Genomic DNA, 26,119 nt, shown 5'->3' with positions numbered 1-26,119 from the left:
TCTTCTATATCACTGATTGCCTCTTCTGCCTCATTTATCCTAGCAGTTAGCGCCCCCATTTTTTATTGCACCTCATTAATAGCCTTTTTGATTTCGACTTGGTTAGATTTTAGTTCTTTTATTTCTCCAGAAAGGGTTTCTCTAATAACTCCCATGCTTTTTTCAAGCCCCGCTAGTATCTTTAAAGTGATGATTCTGAACTCTAGATCCCACATCATACTAATGTCCGTATTGAGTAGGTCCCTGGCAGTCGATACTACCTCTTGTTCCTTTTTTGAGGTGATTTTTTCCATGTTGTCATTTTGTCCAGAGGAGAATAGATGAATGAGAGAACAAAATGCTAACAGGGTAACAACATCCCCAGAAAATATACTCTAAACAAATCAGAAAAGACCTGAAGCCAGGGAAAAAGAAAGGGAAAGAAAGAAAAAAGAAAAAGAAAAAGATAAAGACAAACAAAAACAGAACAAAACAAAAAAAACCCAGAACATGATCAAATATGATCAGGCTGGTGCATATATCAGTGCCACACACTAGATTTTGGGTGTATTTTGTTCTGTTAGAAGAAAGTGCCTCCCAGAATTTTAAAGAAAGAAAAACTTACATATGTACAAAAATAAGGGTTGATATGATGAAGGGATGGAATATGACTGTAAAGATGAAAATTATAAAAAAGTTTATAAAAGGAATTGATAAGTTGTTTGAGAAAAGAAAGAAGAGGATTTAAAACAAAAAGAAAAAGGGAGAGAATGTGATCAGGCAGGAGAGTAGAACAAAACCATACACTAGAGATTTAGAGTATATTTTGATCTGTTAGAAGAAACTATCTCAAAATTTTAAAGAGAGAACAACTTATATATATATGTCAAAAATAAGGGTAACTACTATGAAGGGATAGAATATGACTCTAAAAATGAAAAATAAAAATGTTTTTTAAAAAAGGGATTGATAAGATGTTGGTTGAAAAAGGGAAAAAGAAAAATTCAAAAAAAGACCATTAAACAAAAATTAACTTTGAAAGACTAAAGAATCATGGTAAAGAAGCCATGGATTCTATGTGCAGTATTCCCCTAGCGCTGGAGTTCTGCTGTTCTCATCAATCGGTAAACTTGGTCTTGGCTGGCTGTTCTCGCTGATCTTCTGGGGGAGGGGCCTGTTGCCATGGTTCCCAAGTGTCTTTGCCCGGAGGCGGAATTGCCCCGCCCTTGCCCGGTCTGGGCTGAGTAATCTGCTCGGGTTTGCTCTCAGCTTTTGTTCCCTGCAAGCTTTCCGTACAGCTTTGGAGGCTGAGAGTGAAAATGGTGGCCTCCCAATCTCCGCCCCGGAGGAGCCGAGAACTCGGGGGCCCTGCTCCTCAGTGCACCCCCAGAGAAAAGCAGTCAGTCACTCCTGTCTCCCCGGTCTCCGGCTGCACTCCGTGCTCACCCGGCCTGTGACCAAGCGTTTCTATCTCTGGCACCCGACCCCATGTGGAGTCTCCAAACCCAGCAGATCCCTGCGGTGCGCTCCCGCGCCGCTCTTCCCGGGGGAGGAAGGGGGGTCTCCCTGGATCTGCCGCTTGTTGGGTCCCTGCTGGAGGAGCAGTGGCCTGACTGTGCCCTGGATCCCGGTTTATGGCAACCCCGAGCTGAGAGCCCGCGCCTGGGCTCCGTCTCTGCAGCCGGCTTCCCTGCTCCGTTACCCGGGAGCTCTGCTGCACTCAGGCACCCCCTGTCTTTCTGTGACCCCGAGGGTCCTGAGACCACACTGTCCCGAGAGGGTTCCACCCCCCGCTTAGCCACTGGAGTGACGTCCCTCAGCAGAGCCGACTTCTAAAAGTTCAGATTTTGTGCTCCGGGGCTCTATCACTTGCCAGAAGCGGCCGTTGAAGGCCCCCTCCCCTGCCGTCCATCCTCCCAAATATCGCCTGGGATTCACTTCTCCGCACGTCCTACCTTCCAGAAAGTGGTCGCTTTTCTGTTCAGAGAGTTGTTGCTATTCTTTTCTTCAATCTCCTGTTGAGTTTGTAGGTGTTCAGAATGGTTTGATCCCTATCCAGCTGAATTCCTGAGACCAGACGAAATCCAGGTCTCCTACTCCTCCACCATCTTGCTCCGCCTCTCCAGAATACTGACATTTATTAAATCCAGATGATGGGTAATAGGTATCTCTATGTTTTTACATGTTTCAAATATTTCATAATTGAAGGTTTTCAGTTTAGAATAATAGCATCACAGTCCCTAGTTAAACATGTCAGATTGAACATATGCCACAGTTATTTCCTTCCCCTCCTTAAGCCCTATCGCTTATTAAAGAAATATAAAAAGACATAAATATGCAAAGACAAGAGAAAAATAGGAGCAGATTAGAATTGTCAACACAGTTTTGGTCAGCAGAGAGGGATGGATGTTTTATAACTAATTTAATGATGTGGACAGAGCTGAGAGTGAATGCCTTTATAGAGGGGTACTAGGGAATGTTGACCTTGTACAACCCCAGAATTGGAGGACCCAAGTTGCTGGGAAGATTGGAGAATTGGGACCAGTTGTAGGTAGATACTGGGGTCCCTTCCCTAACCTGGTATAATCATAAAGCCTCCAGAAAGCAGGAGAAATTATTTGAAACATTTTTTGCTGAGCTTGGTTCTTGGAATGCTGAATGCTAGGGAGGAAATGGAACCATTCTTCTCTAGAGAACCTGATGAATGACCTAAAATGACCTGTCTACACCTGGCATTTGTGGGTTCCCCAGTATATAGGGAAAACCCTCTGTCTAATTTAAACTGGAAAAGAATTTATGGAAATAATATTTAGTGACTTGCAGAATCACTGGGAAGGCTGCAGAACTAGGTTTGGAAAATGGTTGAGGTTTGGAAAGTGGCTGAGAGGACACTGAGTCCCACAGAAAGCCAGTGTGGTACTGCCCTGAACACTGCATGTCCAGATTTGTGTTGCCACCACGGGCACTTTACTGAGGGCACTACTATGCACCATAGGCAGTACGCTATCCTCACTTTCCATGTAAATGGATTCACTGCCTCCTTGCTCTCTGCAGATAACTACATTTCAATTCAGAGTTAAAGATGTCCATGTCTCACTGGCTGAGGGGCAGGTTGTATGTCTGCATCCTGTCTGTGAGAATGTCTGGTTAAGTGACAATGTGGCACCTGTAGCTTCTATTGTGGAAGGTAGACTGTCTATATAAGGCAAGGAATTTCCCTGGGTATAGGAAGAGAACTCCAAAACTAAACAGATACTAGACAATCATAATTATATTTTTCCCTATGTTCAGTTTCCACAACTAAGACAACTGGGTACCTAACCAGTCAGTCCCCTGTAGGAAAGTTTATGTAGTAATCAACAAGCCCTGCTTCCACACAGAGTTTCAGCCTTCCTTTTTAATGCCTGAATATTAAATATAAAAGGATAGCTAATGTTAGCAGACAGATGAGCAAAAGCATTCCAATTGAGAAAGACCGTGATCACAACAAACAGAAGAAAAGTGTATGTGGGGGAAATTTAGACTGAATATGAAGAAGAAGCTTTAAAAATTAGTTTAACCGTTAGTGGGGATGAGACAGAGTATTGCAGTTATGAAATAATACAATTTTTTTTTAATGGAAGAAACAATCATTGAACACAAAATTTTTTTCAGAATTGAATCTAAGAGTCAATATGAAACATTTAATAGTATGGTTAGAAAATGAAGGTAAAAACATTCTCCCCAGTACTTGAAAGAAAAAGAATTGGGTGGTGGGAGAGAAGAGATAAGCAACTATTCAGGAGATTTAGTATCAAATAAATAGAACTTTCAAAATGAAAGAGAAAAGGAAGGAGGGGAATTATTTAAAAAAAAAAAAGAAAGAAAAGGAAGAAAATTTCACTTAAAGAGATACGTTTTTATATTAAAAAGCTTACTGGGTGTCCAATACAAGGATTATAAAAAGACTCACAGAAAGGCTACTCCAGTATTTGAAAAGATCCTTCCTAAAAACAACAACAACAACAATATGTAACATATAAAAGAATAGGAATCAGAATATCACTGGACTTTTCAGTTCCAATAATGGAAGCTAGAGGATAATGAAATAATACCTTTAAAATTCCAATGGTAAATGTTTTCCTACCCAGAGTTTTGTACCTAGCCAAACTGTCAGTTTAAGGCTAGACATGCCAAGTCTCAAAGCTTGTCCATATGTACTTCTTCTTAGGCAGTTGCTGAATGAAGGTAATGGTCATCAAAATGAGGGAGTAAACTTAAGAATGAGGAAGATGTGAGATCTGGGAAGCATGGGACCCATCAGAGGAGAGGAGGGAAGGAACTGTCAAGATGATAATGATGGATGCTTCTGAGAATGCCAGTGCATTAGACCTAATGATCAGTCGGGTCAGACAGGAGTGGAAGGATGGAGAGCTCAAGGAGAGAGGGTTCCAGGAAGGAGAAATGGACTTGATAGAGGGTATGTGTTGTTTTTAACCATATGGAAGAGTAATGAAAACTTTTTTTTCTTCTCTTGTTGAGTTTTGGGAGAATTAATGTTACATATATAGAAACTAAGCAAATGGGGGAAAAAATGAAGCAATTATTAACTCCAGGAAAAATAAGGGAAGCAATTAAGCAAATATAGCCATAGTAATACAAATCCTGCTATATGTATAGCTATAATACACACATGTACACACATGCACAGACAAAAATATATACATAGCATAGGGCAAGGGAAGAAAGGCGATACTTACTGAAGTATGCTTATTTCTCATTTCCACAACAGAACTTCAACAGGTAATATCTAAGACAAATCAAGAAATAGCAGTATGAACATGTTATTGAGAAATATGGAAATACTGGAGAGAACAGTGGTATGAAATGAAAGGGGTAGCTCCTGCGAATGGAGAATATGGGGTAAAGCACTCTTGTTTGTTTTTTTATATGTTGTAGTATTATTTGCCTTTAAATGTTGTAAGCAGTACTTTGATAAAAATGTAAATGAAAAACTAAATAGCATAGCAGTGAGTATCTTTGTACAATAGATTTTCCTTCTATAGATTGTAAAATCACTTCTCAGTGTTTGTTGTCCCACTTGTTGTATTCAAACATGGATGACATTTATCATTAAACTTCTGTAGGAACTAAGTATCCTAAAGCTAAATAAGGCACAGTCCCTCGCCTCATGGCCCACTTGTGGCTTAGTTGGTGGTGCATCAGAAAACCTTGAAACATTGGGATATTTTGTATGATTGTCTTTTGGGAACCAAGGATGTCGTGGGAGTGTTAGAGACTTGAAGAGAAGGAGTAGATGCCTAGAACTCACAAGGAATGGAAAGTCTGGCAGAGATTCCAGGGCCTGCTGGAGAAATAAAGAGTTCTGGGGCTCAGTAGAGGAAATCCCTTCTGCCCCTGGACAACTATACATTTCCAAATGTTGAAAGAGAGATTACAGAGCCCAACAATATGAATATTTTCTGGTTTAGCTTTTTTTTTTGTTTGTTTCCCCTGGAAGGGTTTTACCAATTTTTATTGACTCTGTCAACATAAGGATGTCTGTTTTAACTGTGCACCATTAACTGTGAATCCTGGCATTCTTAGGATTTTTCCTAATCGGTATAAAATGATGTAGCGTTGTTTTGATTTGAATGTCTTTGATGCTTATTATACCCATGATTGTTACAACACTGGTTAGGCCTTTTCTTGCACTTGTGTTCTGTTAAGGAATTTTCTTTACTCCAACATCTTTTTTCTTTTAAACTTTTTTTAACTGTAGTTTTGTCACAAAAAAAATTCAAAATCAATTATTTTGTCAGAAAACTTCAAACTGAGAATCCCTCATTTTTATTGCCAGCAGAGCTGGTGTTAGAAGGTACTATGATGCATAGTAAAGTGATAATTTCTTTAAAGTAGAGAATTCCTGTCTTGATTCTGAATCACCGTAAGTTACATGCAGTACTCTCAAGGGATGCTGTGTAAAAGAACATGGCAGCATGACTGGGGCAGGGGTGGGGTGTGGCCAACTTCCTAGGAGGGACTATACCAAAATGCAGTCTTGAAGAGTAAGAGTTGGACAGGAGGAAGAGGGATGGGGAGGAACAAGCCGCGAGAATGAGGAAAGAGAATTGTATGAGCTTGTGTCCCAGCACAGGGTGCCACTTGGTTTCTCCTGAAGGCTCATTCAGGGTACATTCAAAGAATTGTAGCTGGATCTCTTTCCCTTTGACTGGAGCTAACTAGAGGGATCTATCATGCATTTGGGAGATTGTTCTTTTGCCTTGAAAGTGGTAGGAAGTTATTGTGAGGTTTTAAGCAGGAGAGTGTAAGTGTTGTGCTTGCATGCACTTTATAAACACTCAGTACTGAATAGGCAGAGTGATGAGATTTTAAAGTGTGATTGCTAATGCAGACACACAAGATGACATCTGAAGATCAAACTTACCGTTTCAGCTAGGGGACTCATTTCACTTTGTTACAAAAATGAAAAGCATGGCCAAGAAACAGAAGACTTCCAAAGCCTTAAGGTTTTATCTTTGAATACTTGGTTGGTTTGCATTTTAGTTAGCTTTTTTTCTAGTTTGTAAATGAAAGTTTAAATGATAAAGTTAATAAATTTGCAGGTAACATGGAATCTAAAAACAAACCCAAAAAACCAAAACCAAGCTCATGGATATAGAGAACAGATTGGTGGTTGCCTGAGGTTGGGGAGAATGGGACGAAGTGGGTGAACGTAGTCAACAAGTACAAATTTCCAGTTATAATGGGTAAGTCATGGTGATCTAATGTACAGCATGGTGACTGTAGTTAATAATATGGTATTGCATATTTGAAAGTAGCTAGGAGAATAGAACTTGAAAGTTCTCATCACAAGAAAAAACTCTGTAATCTTGTATGCTGACAGATGTTAACTGATCTTACAGATAACATGCCGTTATCATTTTGCAGTATATACAAATATTGAATCATTGAGTTGTACACCTGAAACTAACATAATGTTATGTCAGTTTTACCTCAATTTTTAAAAATAATAAATCTGTCAGTAAATCTCATTTAGAAGTCAGGGATTTTTAAGTTTGGGGGAGTCAATAAAAATAATTCTATTTGAGGGCTGTGTATAAGTGTGTATGAATATTTGTATATGTGCATAATTAGTAAAGACAAAAAAACCTGGGGGAATGTGGTATGTGTTGGTTTAAGAAAAAATTATTTCATTTGCTCTTGTCTTAATTGCGGTTGACAAGTTGCCAGAAACATTTGTAGAGGACTCCTATTTTCAGAACCAGGATATATATATATGATGTGATCAGTTGTATATATGATTGTTGTGAAGTGTTTCATCAAGTATTTTATGAGGTCCTCTGCCTCTCCTGGATGCAAGTAGATTCTTTTGTTGTTCACCATCCGCCCCTCTGCCGTGGTTTTCTGGTTCTGTACTGGATTAAGTCTCTTCAGAAGAGAACTGTCCTGTGACCTGGATCCTTCCTCTCCTCTGCCCTTATCTTTCAATGCCTGTCTTACTGTCGGTGCTCAACCCACACAATGTCTGGAAGAATACACAAACTATTAGGAGTGGCTACCCTTGGAGTTGGTATTGGGGTGTCCTGAACAAGAAGATATATTTTTCACTTTTTCTGCACTATTTCCGTTTTTGTTTTTTGTTTTTTTAAGCATATAATTCATGCACTTAAAAAACAGCATTGCAAAAGGGGTCAGCAATGGGAAGATTTGTATGGGAGAAAAATCACATGAGCATAAAAGAAGATTATCTTGAACATGATGAATTTGGTGGCGGTCATTTGTAATTTCTGGTTTCTGTTATCCTTCCCACTTGTGCTGTACTAACCAGCCCTCCTTTTTCCTGTGAATGTGTTTATTTACTTTGCTAGGATTTTTAAGAGCTGATTCTATTGTACATTAGTTTACCTTTTGGTGATTTCATTGTGACGGTGCCTTGTCCAGTTCTAATGGATGCATTTCTGGTTGCTCTTTTAAAAGATTTGCTCATTTGTGTGGCTATTTTTCATGCCCTTTCATGGTAACTGGATAGAAGGAAAGAAGGTCAAGTTGCTGTTATTTTTCATTCACTTCTGTTGTTGTGAAGACTCCTAAAGAGAGAAAGATGAAGCTGAAATCTGTATTAAATTTTGGTTAAGTGGGCTTTTTTTTTCCCTTGACCTGTCCCCCTCAACACTGATATTTATGAGCTAACCATAACTACATTTTAGATTACAATATGAATTCTGTTCATCTATCTGTTAATTTCTAGTCCATTTTAACTGAGATCAAGTGATTTCTGTTTCTTAATGATTTCATTTCAAGGATACTGAGCTTAGATGCTTTTGGGATAAAGAAAGCCCTCAGGAACCTAGAGCTCTAATTGGGGAGAAAAGGTCGAACCAAGTGTAGGGTTACTCACAAATTTCAGAAAGTAATAGGAGGAGAGGCATTTTTAGGAGAGAGGGTGTTCTAGTGCAAGCAGCTTGGCTTAGGAATCAGACCCCTAGAGCAGTGACCTGGTCTCTTCGGAGCGGCAAGGTCTTCACACATGAACTTTGTGGATCACACCTCCCAGCAATTGCTGTGGGGAGTGAACAAGGTTGTGTGTAGAAACTGGTGCATAAAGGATGCTCAGACTGTGGTTAAAACTGATGGCAACAGATTGTTGAGGAGCATGTTCTAGAAAACATCATGGCATAGCAGACGGGATAGGAGTCTGGGAATGAAGAAATCTGGCTTCATACATAGGCTTTGCACCCTGTTTGCCTTTGGTGAACTTACAGTTTCAACCCTGAGAGACCACATGTGGAAGATGAAGGGTTTGGACAAGGTATTCTTTCTCATAACTCACAGTTTTAAATTCTGAATATAAGGTCAGAGAAGGATACCCTTGATCTGAATCAGTCATCCCATAGATCTTTATGGAGAGGTGATACAGTTTGTCCTGATTTCCAGACCTAAATCACACAGTAACAGCGTGGCGATTGAGGACGGTTTCCAAAAGACAAGTGATTCGACCACTGTAGCATTTTAAGGAAGTTAATTATCAAAATTTTTCTCCCACTAGCTGTATTTCTGCTAGATGCAGAGATTCATACCAGAGTTGGACTTTAAAAGTAATAACTAAGGCTATAAAGGGAGACCTTTTTTCTTTTATAATACATTTTTGAAGTAGTTTTCTGCCATAAATTCTTTGCCAGTCCAGTATTTACTGGGAGTAAGCCCACTGGGTGTGAGCACTTTGTGTCATACGCAATCTCCTTACCTCCCTGAAAATGGAGGTAACTTCACAGGGTGCTCATGAGGACTGAAGGCATAAACATGTGTTGGAGAGTGAAATGGATGGGAGTCCTGATGCTTCGAGGCCCTGTAGGGGGAGCTTATAGTCAGAAATAAGGGTATGATAAAACAGACAAATGAGCCATCTGCAATCTGTATTTAAGGAAATGCTAAGGCAGTGTGGGGTGATTTTAATTTTTTTATTTTTTTTTAAAGATTTTATTTATTTATTTATTTTAGAGAGAGAGAGTGCATGAGCAGGAGGGGCAGAGGGAGAGAGAATCTCAAGCCGACTCCCTGCTGAGCACGGAGCCGGATGCACGGCTAGATCTGATGACCCTGAGATCAGGACCTGAGCCAAAACCAAGAGTTGGCCGCTCAACCTAGTGAGCCACCCAGGCTCCCATTTAATTTTTTTCTTTTTTCTTTTTTTTTAAGATTTTATTTATTTATTTGAGAGAGAGAGAATGAGAGACAGAGAGCATGAGAGGGAGGAGGGTCAGAGGGAGAAGCAGACTCCCCGCCGAGCAGGGAGCCTGATGCGGGACTCGATCCTGGGACTCCAGGATCATGACCTGAGCCGAAGGCAGTCGCTTAACCAACTGAGCCACCCAGGCGCCCTAATTTTTTTCTTTTAAGTCTTAGTCTTTGGGTGGTATTTTAAAATCTGCTAAGTGAAATGTGGTTACTGTTGATATTAATCATGATTAACAGTTATTTGGATATTAGAGTTATATGTAGAAGTAACTTGATGTTAAAAAAATAACTTGATGTTTATCCATTATTCTTACTGATGCTACTTTCTACTCTTTTTCTAAGGTGAATTTACACGTGCTTTTTCAAGTGTACTTTCTTAAATTCTTTTTGGAATATAAATACTCAATTGAGAGAACCACGATATCTTTATTAAAGCCATTTGTGATGTTCTATCTTACTGAACCCTCTGGATTCCCATACTCCTCTCCTCTTGTTCCAGGTACACTTGAGGGACTTGAAGGTGGAAATGTTCCCTCTGTGTCTCCTCCTGGGAGGGTGACTAGCATAGTGCAAAGCACCATCCGGTGCCCCGGTGTCCATGTTGGCAGCCTGACAAGCTGTCTCAGTGATGCGGATTCTCTGCTGGGGTTCCTCGTGTGTGGATCAGAGGCAGCTTTCGTAGCTTATCTGATTTAAATCTGACTTAATACAGTTCAGACCTTTTTTCCTTCTGTCCCCAGAAGAGAAGATCAATACTATTAGACTCCTCCTCTCCAGGTTACAAACAGTTTCAGTTTCTTGAGCCACTGACATCTCAAAGCAGAGTCAAATGGTGATATTTTTTACATTGAGCCTGAATCTCTGCAGGAGGACTGTGAGGATGAAAGGTGAGATGTCTGTGAATGTGGGGAAAGTTAGATGCGCCCCTGGAAGGGGGGTGAGTGATGACGGCCCAGCCTCACTCCTGTTAGGCAGCCTCACCTGGTTTTCCAGTTCACTACCACCTGGAGACCTGTTGGCAGGAGGGGATTTTATATCGATATTAAATTTAAAGAAATCTTCTGTAAATGAGGAAGTATAGGCAGTTGTGTATGAAGTAATTAATCAAGTCTGTAAATACTGCTGATCCTATAGTCTTGAACACTCTATACTTCATGTAGCCCTCTTTGATTTCATTTAAATCAGGCAGTTTGTGCAAGATCATCTAGAAAGGACCTCAAGTCTGTTGAACTCTGACTTGTTTGGTGATTTGAATGGTTGGAGCATTAACATAGTGCAGTGTCTTATAATTAGTATTCAGATGTGTGTGCATTGTACTATATTCCCAGGGTTTTTTTGTTTGTTTTTTTAGTAACAGAATGATTATTTTTTCTCTTAAGTTTTTTCTTCTGATTATTAAAGTTACACATGCTCATTTTAGAAAATAAATAGTACAAGTACAAAAAAAAAAGAGAGAAAGAAAAGAAAAAAAAAGCCCAGAAGTTATTCTTAATCCAACTGTCTAAAGACAAACATTGTAAATCCTTTGGGGAACTCCCTTTGGCTTGTTTATAAATCTATATGTAACTTTTTTAAAAAACAGCTATATTTATAATGTATGTACAGTTTTGTTTGTATCCTAGATTATTCGAAAATCGGGAATTCTTGTCCCCAATTACGTTCAGTAGGATGCACAGTATAAAGATATTCTATTTTTTAAACAGTGAATCCATGGTCATATCCATTAATATAGCTTAGTTTAAATAAAACTAGTTGGTTTTTTTTTTCTCATGGAATCTTTAATCTACTAAAAAGTGCTATCGTGTCCTAAGGGAGGTGATATATAGTGCATCCCTGCCTTATTTAATTATGGGAGCCTTTTTTGTGGATTAATAACTTGCAGAATTTGAAGCAGAATTTGGGAAAAGCTGACAAGGATTTCCCCCTGCATATGAGACATGTATTGGTTCTTCCCTGGCATCCATTTTTCACATTCCCTTTTCCCTAGATCATATTTGGTATTAAGTGGTTTAGTACCAAGTCGTGCTTGATAATCAGCTGTGCAGTAGTAGATCACAGTGTACATATTGATGAACACAATTTTTATGTATTTTAAATGAATGTACAAATTAGTACATTAAAAACACATGTGCTTCACTGATCTAGTCTGGTCTCTTTTTTTTTTTTTAAAACAGTGGGGGGTTTTTGTTTTTTTTTTTTAAGATTTTACTTATTTATTTGACAGAGAGAGACACAGCGAGAGAGGGAACACAAGCAGGGGGAGTGGAAGAGGGAGAAGCAGGCTTCCCCGCAGAGCAGGGAGCCCGATGCGGGGCTCGATCCCAGGACTCTGGGATCATGACCTGAGGGGAAGGCAGACGCTTAACGACTCAGCCACCCAGGCGCCCCTAGTCTGGTCTCTTAATAACCTGCTGCCAGACATGGAAACGCTCAATGCCCTGATAAGTGGGTGAGCTCCGATTTCTTTTCCTTGAAAGTATTAGTTTGCTGTACCTCAAAAACCTATTATTTTCCCTCTAATAATTGTGATTCGCTGTTACCCTCCTACTTCCTACCTTTTACTTTAATTTCTACCTTGAGCTCCTCAAACCTAGCTCTTTGGCATTATAGTAATTGCTTATTACATATGTTAGTCATATTTAAGCATAACAGATAAATATTCCCATTTATTTCTCTTCTTGTTTTGCCAGCTGTTGATTCATTTCACTGCTCATCAATAACTCTACCATATGACTTGCTCGGTACCTGCTTCATTCTGTCATCCCTTTTTTGCCATCAAGCTTTCTGCCAAATTTTGTCATTTCCTTCACAAAGCCTTTGAAATGTAACTTTTTCATTAAACTTTTTTAGTTGGGCAGGTGGGTAGGAGCCAAATGTTACTCCCCCTTTGGTTCTTGCTCTGGCCTAATAAAGACATTTTAAATTGTTTTCTTATCTCCAGATTCAAATGTAACTTGATCTGTTACATAGATGTTGTATCCCTTAACTTTTTTACTTGGTTAATTTCAGGGCAGGTTTTTTTGAATCTACTTTGTCTCCATCACTGGTGTCTTTTTCAGATAGTGAACATTTTGAGAACAGGTACTAGATTTATCAACCCTGTTCTTCGCATTCCTTCCTGCTTGTTGTTGAAGGGACAGAGCGGAAATGAAAAAAGGGGGAAATTCCTGTCTAAAAAGTTATGTGCTGATTCATAAATCTTAAATTATACATGACATTGATTGCACTGAGATGTTTGTATGTATTTCAAACCCTCTTGAAAGAATGAGACAGCCCTTCCAACTGAGATGTTACTTTTATGTAAAGTGAATGAAATTCAGGAAAGCCAGGAAAGGATGTAAAGAAGAGGTTACCTTATTTGGTTATCTTAGCTAACCTAATGTTCAAGCACTGTGAGCTTATATTTCTATTTTAAAATAAAGCTTATTACATTCTAAAATATATTTATGGGCATTACTAAAGAATATGAGCATTCTAAATCTATATATACAACTTTGTAAACTATTTACATTGATACTTTCCTAAATACTCAAATTTCATAATTAATATTATATAAACACCGGTGGAGGAACCTAACAACATCCCATTTTGGAAAATGGATGTATTTGATGACAAGCACTACATCTTTTTGGTGAATATACTGTATTGTGTGGTAAATTATTTTAGGGCAGGAAGTATAATTGGTTTTTTGGTTTTTGGTTTTGTTTTTGTTTTTTCCCTTCCCACATCTTCTTGTGTAGCCTTCAAACTATTTTTTATGTCCTTGGCACAAAGAAAGTTTTTTGTTTGGTTCCTTCAATTATTTATTGTTCTCACTTCCTTATCACTCATTCATTTCTTGGGAAAAAAATCATTTTTCCATTTTTCTGGTAGTTAATTCACTGTACAAATTAGGTAAATAAGGAAGATATCAAATGAGTACTTGCAGTATTTTTCTGGAGTTTAGGAAAGAGGGTCATGAGTAGAGATTCGGAGTTACTGCACTGAGATTGTATTTGAAGGTTCAGGTACCTGTGGCCTCACCAGAATGGACTGGCTACCGTGCAGCCATCTCCCCACATAATTCCGTAATTCTCTCTTCATTCAGCTGCACAGGCATCTGTGACCCAACCAAGTCAAGAATATCCTGCTTTCCAGACTGATATTCTTACTTGGGTGTCCCCATGCCTGCTATCTCATCCTCATGCACTCAGTGCTGCGTACATCCCAGTGCTAATACCCTTTATAGCTCCCTCAAAGTATGAAGGATGCTAAGAGAAGCCAACCAAGGCTGCCACTCTGGAATCACTAGCTTTTCAGTGGAGCCCACCGGTGATATTGAAGAGTGAGCAAAAAGAGAAAGGCAGGAGAAAATGAAGAACATGGTTATCATGGAAATCTAGAGAAGAGTGTTTTAGGAAGGAGGGAGGGGTCAAGAGTGTAAATGTCTCCAGGAGCCAGAATGATAAGGGCTGTTTTTAGACCTGTAGCTTCCCTTGAAGGGAGGGATTGTTTCCTCAAATGCTCCTAGCACCCAAGTGTGTGGTCAGTGCCCAGAAAGAAATTGAGAAATGGTGGGAATGATTTAGAAGAGAGGAGGAAGCACTTCTGGAAAATTGACATTATCGGGAAAGGATGGTGGGTTACGTTGTGATAGACCTTGAGTGATCAAAAGACTGTCAACCAGTGGGATTTGAATGTGTCTTCTCATTTTCTGATAGAATTTGCAGGAAGTCACTGAACTAAACAGTGGATTGGTATTCTTGCTAAATGGGTCTAACATAGACGCCAAGTAGTAGTACCTAGAGGTGGAAAACTAAATGTGAACCAGGGAAATTTCTATATTACTTACTCTTTCAACAGATGGAGGTGATGTGCTCTAAATTAGTATTGTTCTCCTATTTAAATCTATTGCTTTTTACTGTATTTAATGATGTTTAAGCAGGTTTGCTGATAATTAAGGGAATTGCTAATAATTGTCAGCATATGTTTGCTTTTCTCTCGACCCTAAGGAATAGGTTTTAGGTGTTACTGATCTGTCATAATATTACACACATGGTTGACACCTTTATTTTTGACTAGTTTAACAAATGCAAAACATACATATATTTCTACGTACACTAGCATCTGTCCAAAGTTTATATTGCACTGAAAGGGGTTTGATGCTATGCTATAAACAAGGATGGGGAGAAGGAGAGGGAGGTGGGGCAGGGAGGGAATGAGAATAGTAAAGAAGGTCCTATGACAGGAAAAAAAACCCTGTTATTTAACTTAGTTGTCTGTCTTCAACTCCTCGGTTTTTACAGGTCATTAAACTGTGGGCACGCTCTCTCCCTATGTGCCCCATCTATATCTTGAAATTAAAAGAAAACATTGCATTGTTTTATAAGATGTAAAAGGAGTCTTGGCATTTCTTTCAAACTGCAAAAAAAAAATTTATGAAATATAAGATTTATAAAAACTCATCAAAAAATCTAGGAAGGCTTTGAGATGGTTCTGAGGAGGAGGTCTGTAGTAGAGACAGCCAAGCCTGGGCATTTCCAAGTCAGTTCTATTTATTGTCTTTTAGTGCTGGCTTTCAGTTTCCTCCTACAATGCATACAACTTCACATATCCTAAAAAAGACAGTTCTGCCACAAACTATTTTCTAAGGGAAATGAAACGCGACAAGAATGTCTTTATCCCAGTGGCATTAGTGTGTTGGCCTTTTAGAGACTGAAACCTCTGGGAATAGATTTATTTGGATTTCTGTGAGCTTGTAAGAAATGTTGAAAACATCTGATTTTTATAAGAATCTACTTGGAATTGTTCTTTATGCTAGGGTATTCTTTGTTTGAAAGATATTTCATTGAAATCAACACCCCACCTCCCACCCCCCACCCCAGTTACAAAACAGCTCATAAATTCTAGCTTTGGTTGTCTAAAGATTTTTTTTCTTTGGAGATGGGCTGGAGGTTACTTTGCATTTTGGCTCAGTTGGCTGGTTTTCCTCCCGTTTTCTGTGGAGCACTTCTCGAACCTCAGCTGCGGCCACATGTGCTGCCCCTCTGCCTCTGGAAGCAACAGTTAGCACGTTCTTCCACTTGAAGGCTTGCAGTTCAAGAGGAGCACGCGACGTTTTGAATTGTAAGGGAAATCGGAGCAATCTGAGGTCAGAAGTATCTCAAGAGCTCAAAAGCCAGGTTTAATTAGGTAGCGGTGCAAAGCCTCTATCCCCTTCACAAAAGCGGGGGGGTGGGGGGGGGAGAGGAGCCAGAGTGAAAACAATTGGCGTTTCTGGGCCCGGCCGCCCGCCCGGCCCCTGAGCCCAGCTGGAGCTCAGCCGGCCCTGCATTCTGCAGGCAGCGCGCAGTTTCTGAAACTCCCCGAAATGTTCCAGCCTTTAAATAGCAGCGAGCCTTCTAAAACGATGCTGCGTACTGCAAGAGAAATTAAAGCGGCTGCCTCGGAGGCAGGAGGCCGACTAGCGAGCTGCTTAATTATCGTGGAAGTAAGTGCTTGTTACCGCCGAGCGGAGTGCAGCGAGCGCGGGTCGTCCTCGGGGTGTCAGCCGTGATTTGTAGACAATGCAGCCCTGTCAGCGCAGTGCTGGTTCAGCAGCATCCTTCCAAACATGGATTTGGCAAGAATTTAAAGGCCACCTCTTGTGTAATTTGTGGAGCCTTGGAAAAGGGTCCTCTGCCTTTATTTTCAGGATGTGCGCAACCATGCGGGGTTTTGTACTCAGAATGTGTGCCTCTTGCCTCCTGACTGACGGGCTCGCAAGGAAGTTGGTGCTCTTCACCCGTCACCTGCAAGGATGCTAACACTCCTCTGTCGTCTGTCGGGGAAAATATGGAGAGGTCTGTCCAGAGCAGCGTTTTGTTTCTGCTGTCTTCATAAATCAGCACCGGAGGGTGGGGGAGGATGCGATGCGTAAGGAAATGCAGGCGTTTTGTTAATTAGCGGAATATTTCTAGCTTCAAGAGTAGACTAAAGAGAGCTGGGGAAGAGGTGGTGGTGAATGCGGGATTCATCCTGAGCTATTCCTCGCCGGGTAAGTAATAAAGTGAGGGCAATACAGAGGAGTGCTAGTGGATGTAATGGCTCCGGGAAAACCCTGTTTATTTTCTCTCTCTTGTATTTGCTCTTGCCAACCCTGTTAAGCGTTTGTAAAGAAACCAAAAAAGCAAGCAGGGTTTTGAAAGAGGAAAGACACTAAAAAGTGAGTGTTGCAGTGTCCTGGATGACATGATTCTTAGTCTTGTTTAAAAACTGACTATACGTTGCTCTAATTAGTGAACTCTGCTGGTCATGTTTCGAACTTCTGGTCAGCACAGTGGTTCGTGATGTTCTACGTTATTGGAGGTCACTGGAGCCTGACTTGGTCCGCACTTGGGGTAGGAGCCTTGATGTCTTGGGACAAGATCCCCACCCCCTCCTATTACATGAAATCAGTTCAGTGAAGCTAACGTATTAATAGTCTTTCAAGATCCGTATCATTTGATTTTGTTCAATGCTTTCACTTTCTTTCAAACCTTACCAAAAAGAGAGGCTGTGAACTGTGACCCACAGTCCATTACTGAGTCTTTTATTTTCATGTGTCTGGTTTTAGCAATTGCATATTTATTTTTAGAGGTATTTATCAAATGCTAATTCTAATTGTCCTTCCTCTCTCTTTTAGAGAAAGCATGGGATTGTGGCAATCACAGAGTCCCAGTAATACAAGTTCCATTCAGTTTTTTCTGAAAGAAAGCTGTCTGTGAAAGCAAAGCAAAGGGAACCATTGTGGATTATAATGTTTTGAAGATCTGGATTTTCAGAGGTTTGGAAATAAGGCGTCATTTTACCTTTTAAATGAAAACGATTCAGATCTCATGCAACTGCTGTATTTTCTGGAAGCCGTTCTCCAAAAGGGAAGTGCACATTTAAAACTTAGCTATGATGGTCCTTTGTGCAGGGATTTGAGTCTGATTGCTTCTCCATCATGACCAGCCTGAAACGGTCGCAGACAGAGCGGCCCGCTGTCCCCGAAAGGGCCTCGGTTGTCGCCACGGATGGCGCTCCCAAAGTCCACACCGACGACTTCTACATGCGGCGCTTCAGGTCCCAGAATGGCAGCTTAGGGTCCTCAGTCATGGCTCCGGTAGGGCCCCCCCGAAGTGAAGGTTCTCACCATATAACCTCCACCCCCGGAGTCCCCAAGATGGGGGTTAGGGCTAGGATTGCGGATTGGCCCCCACGAAAGGAAAACGTCAAAGAATCTAGCCGTTCAAGCCAGGAAGTAGAAACCTCAAGTTGCCTTGAGAGCCTGTCCTCCAAAAGCAGTCCTGTGAGTCAGGGAAGTTCTGTGAGCCTCAATTCCAGTGACTCAGCCATGCTGAAGAGCATACAGAACACGCTGAGAAACAAGACGAGGCCGGCGGAGGGCATGGACTGCAGGTTTCTGCTGCCCGAAGCCTACCCCAGCTCCCCCAGGAAGGCTCTCCGCAGGGTCCGGCAACGGAGCAATAGCGACATCACCATAAGTGAGCTGGACGTGGATAGCTTCGATGAATGTGCCTCGCCCACCTACAAGACTGGGCCGTCTCTGCACAGGGAATACGGTAGCACCTCCTCAATTGACAAGCAGGGAACGTCTGGGGAAAGCTTCTTCGATCTGCTGAAGGGCTACAAAGACGACAAGTCCGATCGAGGTCCAACTCCGACCAAGCTCAGCGACTTCCTCATCACCGGCGGGGGCAAGGGCTCCGGTTTCTCTCTGGATGTTATCGACGGGCCCATCTCCCAGAGAGACAACCTCAGGCTCTTTAAGGAAAGGGAAAAACCACTCAAGCGCCGCTCCAAGTCCGAAACCGGAGACTCGTCCATTTTTCGGAAATTACGCAATGCCAAGGGTGAGGAACTTGGGAAGTCGTCGGATCTGGAAGACAACCGGTCGGAAGACTCTGTCAGGCCCTGGACATGCCCAAAGTGCTTTGCCCACTACGATGTCCAGAGTATATTATTTGACTTGAATGAGGCGATTATGAACAGGCACAATGTTATCAAGAGGAGAAACACCACCACGGGGGCATCGGCCGCTGCCGTGGCCTCCCTGGTCTCGGGGCCTTTGTCCCACTCGGCCAGTTTTAGCTCCCCGATGGGCAGCACGGAGGACCTGAATTCCAAGGGGAGCCTCGGCATGGACCAGGGAGACGATAAGAGCAATGAGCTGGTACTGAGCTGTCCGTATTTTCGGAACGAGATCGGTGGAGAAGGTGAAAGGAAGATCAGCCTGTCAAAATCAAATTCTGGTTCCTTTAGTGGGTGTGAAAGTGCCTCCTTTGAGTCCACGCTTAGTTCCCATTGCACAAACGCAGGAGTGGCTGTACTCGAGGTGCCCAAGGACAGCCTCGTGCTGCATCTGGACAGGGTGAAGAGGTACATCGTGGAGCACGTGGATCTGGGCGCATACTATTACAGGAAATTCTTCTATCAGAAGGGTGAGTGGAGATCCTGTAGCATGATGGTTAAAATAGTTAAATGTATTTGCTACCATTTATGTCTTTGTGCGTTTTTGAGTTACTTCCTCCTTTCAGGCATAAAAATGTATATTTAATATTAATGGTTTTTTTAATTTAGTGGATGAAATTGTAGTCTTTGTATAAAAGACTTGCTCCGTTACCTTGAGAGATAAATGCCATAAACTTGAAAATATTTTAAAGATAGCTTTTTTTTATAAGGACTACAAAAACAATGCTGCCTTTTCTTAGCACTTTTATAGTTAGTACAGAACCATTTCTTTTCTGTCTCAATGTTCTCATTGGTAAATGGGGCTTACACATTCCTATCCTTTTGATAGGAATTTTAGTGAACATTAATTACGTTATTTGACAAAAGTTGCAGAGCCAATAAGTCTCAGGCAAGAGTCAAATCTAGGTCTTATAGAATGGGGTAGAAAAGGGGCTGAAGAGATAAATACCTTTAACATGTTGGTAACTTCCTTTTTAGTCTTTTCTGTTTTGTGTGTGGTGGGGGGAGAAATATATATTTTTGGATTGTACTTTATGTTTCATCTCCTGCTTTTAAGAAAGGCCCTCTGATTTACTGAACAATAAGTAGTTTAAACGAAGTCTTAGGAGCAATCTAATAATGTTTTTGAGCCACATTATTCATTGAAGAGTGAGCTTAAGTCCACAAGTACCCAAGCTGAGAAACAGGCTGCTCGCCAAGGAAGGACCTACACTGTGGTCCATTAGCTAGCTCAGAAGTCTCTGCAGCCTGACCGAGTGGTCCCCTGGATGCAAAGTACTAGAGCAGTTTGACTTTCCACATACTGCTTCGGCGTTTTTGAATCTTACTTAGACTTCTTCTTCCAAATGAAGTTCCACTTCTAGTGCTCCTGGTAGCTGTATTACATTGTTCACATTGGAATAAAACTTATCCTAAGGTCATTACATGATAGACTGTATTCACAAGGGTTTATTGACCGTAAGAATCTTGTCTTGTTGCTAAGTATCCATGTCTTCTAAATGTCTGTCATAAATACTTGACAACGTGATAATGAAAATGCCATTTCCATTTTTAAGCAGTCAATGTTTTCTCAATAATTTTATGGAGTTCTGATTTTAGAAATCACCTTTTCCTTATATACTGTCCTATATACCTTGACAAGGCTTCTCAGTGTTGCCATCTTGGCATTTGGGCCAGGATACTTCTTTGTTGGAGGGGGCTGTCCTGTGTGCACTGTAGGATCAGATTAGCAGCAGCCCTGCCCTCTACACCCTAAATGACAGTAGGTACCCCTCCCTCAGTTGTGACGACCGGAAATGTCTGCAGGCATTGCCAAATAAATGGCTCTTGGGAGGTAAAGTTGCATCTAGCTGAGAACCCCTGCTTTATTGTACCTGGGGACATTTTCCACAGGGGTTCCTGAGCGGTCTGTTGGTGGGGGCCATCTTGCTAAAAACAGACACATTAAGAACATACTGGTTATAATTTTACATATGTAGTAGTGGGCACTTTATCCATTAGGCAGTATAATAATATTAATGAACAATTTAGAGCACTTATTATGTACCAGGAACTTTTAGTAAGTATTTCCTATGCCCTGCATTTTTCTCCTTTCAACCTCAAAATGCCCACTGAGGTAGGGTACCGTCCGTGATGCCATTTCCCAGACGAGAAGACGGGGGCTTTACAGGTTAAGTGGACCTAAGTGGAGCTAGTAGTGTGGGAGCCCGGATTCCACTTCTGCTTGTCTCACCGGCGTCCTGTTCTTAACCACTGTGCTCTTCTCTCTGCTGTGTTAGACTGAAGAGAAAGAGGATGTTTTTATGTTTAAATCTGGTAGAAATTTGTATGGCATAAAAAATTTGGACATCTATATTCCAGAGGAATCCAGCTTAGATCATAACATTTCATAAATTTAAAAGCCACCAATCCAAAGTCGTTTCTAATTTGAAGTATGGAAAATACCCTCTTATGCAGCATAATTGGAACTGGGTTAATTGAAAATACCAGTTAAAAGTAGGGAATCTTTAAAAGTTATACATGCCCAATATATTTTATTTTCACTAAAATATGTAAGAATGTATTGCCAAACTCTTGTGAGGCCGAGTGTTTTTCTTTAACAGTGATCGTACTATTTGGAATTTGAGGTTGTATTAATAGTATAAAACTGTAAGAGCTACAACAGACTAACTAGCAAAGCAATCCAGTCTTATAGAATCTTAGGTTTCATTTTTTTTCTCCTTTTTTATAGTTGTCTTGCCCACATCTAATCCAATAGCTTTCTTTTTAGTGACTTGCTTTTATTAAGTCTTTCTAAAGCCTTCAGCTTAGTTTTTAATAGAAACAAGATTTATCTTTAATACTCGTATTCCATCAGCTTTCATAATATTTAATTAAATTTCATAATTACAATAACAAGTCAACTAGCATAAACAGGTTTGGGAAGAGACCGCCTGACTCTGTCAGCATGAAGTCCAGCTGGTGGGAACAAAGTGTGTGTGGCCCTGGAGAGGGCCTGCCGGTGTCCTTGGGCATTCATCATTGTGCTGGACGGAGGGAACTCAGAGCAATAGTTAATCCAGGAAGTCGGTCCAGTGGGAGGCGGTTTCAGAGTGCCTGCTGTGTTTTCTTGGGCCACACAACTTAGAATTTTCAAATCAGGCAGGTCATTTGTCACAGTATGATAATAAACAACAAATTATGGCTCTGAGTAACCTCATTTGAAGCTGAAATGAAGCCCCCTAAAGTATAACTGTATACTTAAAAAGTTAGATATCTGTACTTAGTCACCATATAGGATATGGTTAAAGTATTCTGATTTTTACTGTACAACTTGATTCGTTGAGATTCATGGGCTAACTCCTTTTGTCCTGATCAGAAACTGAAAGCGAGTCCTCTTGTTGAAGGAGTACATTGATGTCAGGTGCATCAGGGTGTAAGGCTACTGGCCTGGCTGTCAGTCCAGCCTCTTCATGACCAGATACTTGGCATTCTGCTCTTTCATGCATTCCTGACTTCATGTGGCTAAGTCTGGGGGTGGGGGTTGGGGGCTGGGAGTTCCCTTTCTTCAAGGATACTCTGCAGTCAACATTGTATGTAAAATTATATTGGGCTCGTGAAACTGCAGTCCCTCTCTGATACCATACTGTTGTTATGCAGGTCATTATTTTGAGAATTTAGGCTACAGAGCTTATCTGACTACACCATGTAAGCCCACTGTTTGCACTTAATAAAATAAGCACCACAGCATCAAGGTTCTGCTCCCCACCCCTTTCTCTTGACCGCTCCCCTTTGCTGGTTTGCTAGCGTGCTGGACACTCACCCAAGGTTCAAGGACAGGAATAATATAGTTAACATTTACTGTGTCCTTCCTTGGTGTTTTATGTGGACTTCCTCACTTAATGCTCTCAGGACCCCGAGGCGAAGCGGTCATCGTGATGAGTGCAAGTGATGCAACCGCTGCCTTCCTAGAGAGACCCAAACCAGGCAGAAGGATCGCATTAACATTAATAGGGTCATCTCCCCTTGACTCCATATATGTATTTTGTGTTTAGTTTTTATTTGGATAGTCACTGTGATGGAGGTACCCACGAAGTTTGTAAGTGGAGAAAACTGTTAAAGTTACGATGTTGCCTAGAGCCAGCATGGCTTGTTTAGGAGGAAACTTTCCTAGCCTTTGCTCACCTCACTTTCTGTGGCCGCACGGGACTTCTCCAGTTTTTGCTCCGAGTGTGCAGTTGTCTGTGAGTCCCATTCAGAGTGATGTGTTTGTGGAAAAGCGGGGCCCACGGTCTTGGCAGCGGTGTTTGTTGCTCCATTGGTCGAGAGTGTTGATAGGCTGGTCTCTACGCCAGGTGGGGTGTCCCTCTCAAAGTTGCTGGAGATGCTGTGTCAGCAACAGGCCTCTCCCTACTGCCCAGTGGCCGGAAGAAACTGCCATTATCTGGTCTGAAGCTCATCTGAGACTAGTTTTCCACTCCTAATGCTTGTATATCTAATTATTCTTCTGATAATGTTAAACCATCAGATTTGATTGTTTTCAGAGGTGCACGTGTGCGCGCGCGCGCACACACACACACACACACTCACACCAGTTCCAACAGTATGCTGGGCCCCAGAACTATCACTTGATAGTTGGATTTCAGATACTCTTGTAATGTCCAGTTTTCTTGATAAGAGGGTGAGAGGTAAATAATCAGCCATCTTTAGCATCATTTCTTCAGAATATATGCCTTAACTTCATGCATACTTGGAAGTGACAGTTTTAGCAGTCTGATCTAGTCTCAATTTTGCTATCAAGAGCTGGTCTTGAAGCTCGAGTTTGTTAGATGAGGTCAAGTAGCTGTTGAGAAGATTTAGTGGATTATACTGTGGTGTGTATAGATCATCAGGGAACACCATCCAGCTAAGCTTATTTGGAAAATCTGTGTTTAGTTTGTTTTTTAATCCTCCTATAAGTACTGCAACATTAAACTTGAGAAAGTTGGGTTGTCTTATAGTTCAGAGTTCTTTAAGGATAATTATGCTCTTTAGTGTTTTGATGTGGACAGTTTTATTTTTCGGGGAAGTGGTAAGCCAACAAGTCTGCTTCACTGAACCACGCTGTGCTCTGTGTTCCTGAACTTAACAGCTAATTTTGGCCAACATTAATAGGGGAAGATTTTATACATGCATAATAATTCATTGTTCTAATACCCTTGTTTTTTATTTTTCACTGAGATCACGTAAACTGTATATGATTGGCTTGAAGGTAGCTCTCTACTTAGGTAGCCCTTTCAAGGAGAGTTTGGGCACTAAATACCTCCTTGAGCTAACCAGGAGTGTGATTTGCTACCGTCTTTTTATCTGCTCAGGGCTTCCAGAAGCAAGGAGGCCGTTAGGTATGGAGGTTTGCATGTTTGCTCCGTTGAAAATGGTCGTCTTCTTTCTCGGCTGTGATCTCCTGAATTTTAACACTGGTGATCTGGACTCTGATCTGTAAGGCATTCAGGATGCCGTATTACCCGAACCATCTCAACCCAGAGGTTTGTGGAAGTTGGTTAAAAGGGTATGTGCCTTAGCTGTTCCTCCCTCTGTTCTATTTTTAAATCAAGATAAACCATCAGAGGTCGCATTTGTGCAAACACTTGACTTTATTCAGGGTCATCTTTTTAAGATCCAGTCATATAAAAACAGAATTTGTTGTTGCAATAGAACTGGTGATGAAGCGTTGCCCATTATGTCATTCTTTAGCCCCTTTGGAAAGTTCCATGTGAGAAATTTATTTTAGGATGTGATGCCAGGACTTGTTTTCTGGTAGCTACTGAATGCCTGCTTTCTGGTGATAGGTGTGCTTTATTGGTTTGCTTCTTTTGTTGACTGTGTCTCCTGTTTGACTTCAGCTCCCACAGCCACATTTGATTCTCAGCTATGCAACCTTCATTATTAGCACATTGTTTCCACTTGCATCTTTTATTTCTAGTTCATCAGCATGATTTATATATTTCCTTTATAATTAATGACCTAAAAAACTCTCCTTGGAAAGGATAATTAGCATACATACACTTCTTTCCAAGGCTTACTCCTCTTTCCTTTCTTTTCTCTCTTTTCTTTCCCTTCTTTCTCTTTCTTTCTAGTAGGCTCCATGCCCAGCATGGAGCCCAGTACAGGACTTGAACTCGTGACCCTGAGATAAGACTGAGATGACCTCAAGAGTTGGAAGCTTAACTGACTGAGCCACCCTGGTGCCCCCTAGCTATCTTTCTCACCAGCTGTCACCTGCTTCCACCTGGATGGCTGTCAAGTTGACAACTCAAAGCCATGCATACAAATGTTGACTTCTTAGTTTTTCCTCCCTAAACAAGTCTCCCTCATCACTGCCCTCTTGCTGTAAGTGCCACTGTATCATCAGTTACTTGGTTTTGAAGCATGGAAGCTTCTTTGATGCCTCTCTCCCCTTGTCCACCTCCGATCAGTTGGCAGGGCCCCTTGAGTCTACCTTCAGATTGCTGCTAACTTCCTGTTCTGTCCTGTTCCCAGTGCTATAGCCGTAGGTCCTCGTTGCCTCCTACCCAAGTTCTAGCACAGGTGTCTTAGTCTCTCCATCTCTAGTCTGCCGTACTCAAAATCCAACCTCTTGCCTTTGCCAAATATAGTCCAACCTTGCAATAGTGTAAATTTGTATTATATCATAAACTTAATCCTGTAACAAATATGTAAGTGGAGTCCTCTGAGAAGCTGATGTTGAGACAGTATAGGCTTTCAAGTGTTTTGTTTGGGGCTTGGGAGTGATGCCTGGGACAGAAAAAAGGGGAAGAAGCAGAATTGAGCAGGGAAAGTCTTCAGTCCATGATGCAGATGTGACCCCTGAAAGGAAAAGAGCAGAATTGGACACGGGGAGCCTCAAACCACGATGCAGATCTAACAAAGTCCTACAGTGGCATGAAGAGTAAGCTTTAGAGGAGTCCTGTGTTGGGCAATAATGTCCAGGCCCTCTTAGCTCCAGCATGTTCGGTTTGTGGATGGGGGCTGTCCAGGAAGAGAGTGGCTGGGTTGGAAAACTGTAGCAGATCCAAAGATGCTACAGCCAGAGACTTCCAACTAATTGCATTTCTTGTGGCTGAATCGGTTGCAAGCCCTTTCTGGAAGGGAGACCCGAGTGTTGCATGTCCATGGCTGCCACATAGGCATGAATGCCTACATCATGCTTGGTGAGGTGTGGGGCACTGGAATGGTAAGCGAAACAGACCACTGTCATGGAGGGCGAAGGACACCGACAATCAACAAGTCACACAAAAGTATACATGTGCTTATTATAAAAATTAATAATACAGAAGTGGAGAAAGTAATCGCTCTCCTAATTCCAATAATTTGGCTTATAATCTTCTATATCTTACACACAAATTCATTATCCTATTCAGTCTTAACAAGAGTGTTCTTCATGTTTTTAAAGTAGTTTTAAAAATCAACA

General features: G+C 41.3%; 1 protein-coding gene across 8 annotated transcripts in view; it reads left to right on the top strand.

The window, feature by feature from the left end:
* SIPA1L1 (signal induced proliferation associated 1 like 1) overlaps positions 1-26,119 on the top strand; it is a 447,306-nt gene that overhangs the window by 291,973 nt on the left and 129,214 nt on the right. For 5 of the 8 annotated variants that reach the window (XM_034992846.1, XM_034992844.1, XM_034992848.1 and 2 more), the window contains one exon: positions 17,360-19,160. In XM_034992846.1, coding sequence (XP_034848737.1) covers positions 17,663-19,160 — 1,498 coding nt within the window. In that variant the 5' untranslated portion in view covers positions 17,360-17,662. The other 3 variants (XM_034992842.1, XM_034992850.1, XM_034992849.1) reach the window with 3 other exon arrangements.

The sequence above is a fragment of the Mirounga leonina genome, unplaced genomic scaffold, assembly GCF_011800145.1.
Source record: "Mirounga leonina isolate KUSES-001 unplaced genomic scaffold, KU_Mleo_1.0 Mir_82, whole genome shotgun sequence".
NCBI classification, from domain to species: domain Eukaryota; kingdom Metazoa; phylum Chordata; class Mammalia; order Carnivora; family Phocidae; genus Mirounga; species Mirounga leonina.
The sequence above is the reverse complement of the archived record's forward strand: the minus strand, read 5'-3'. Positions and strand labels throughout refer to the sequence as shown.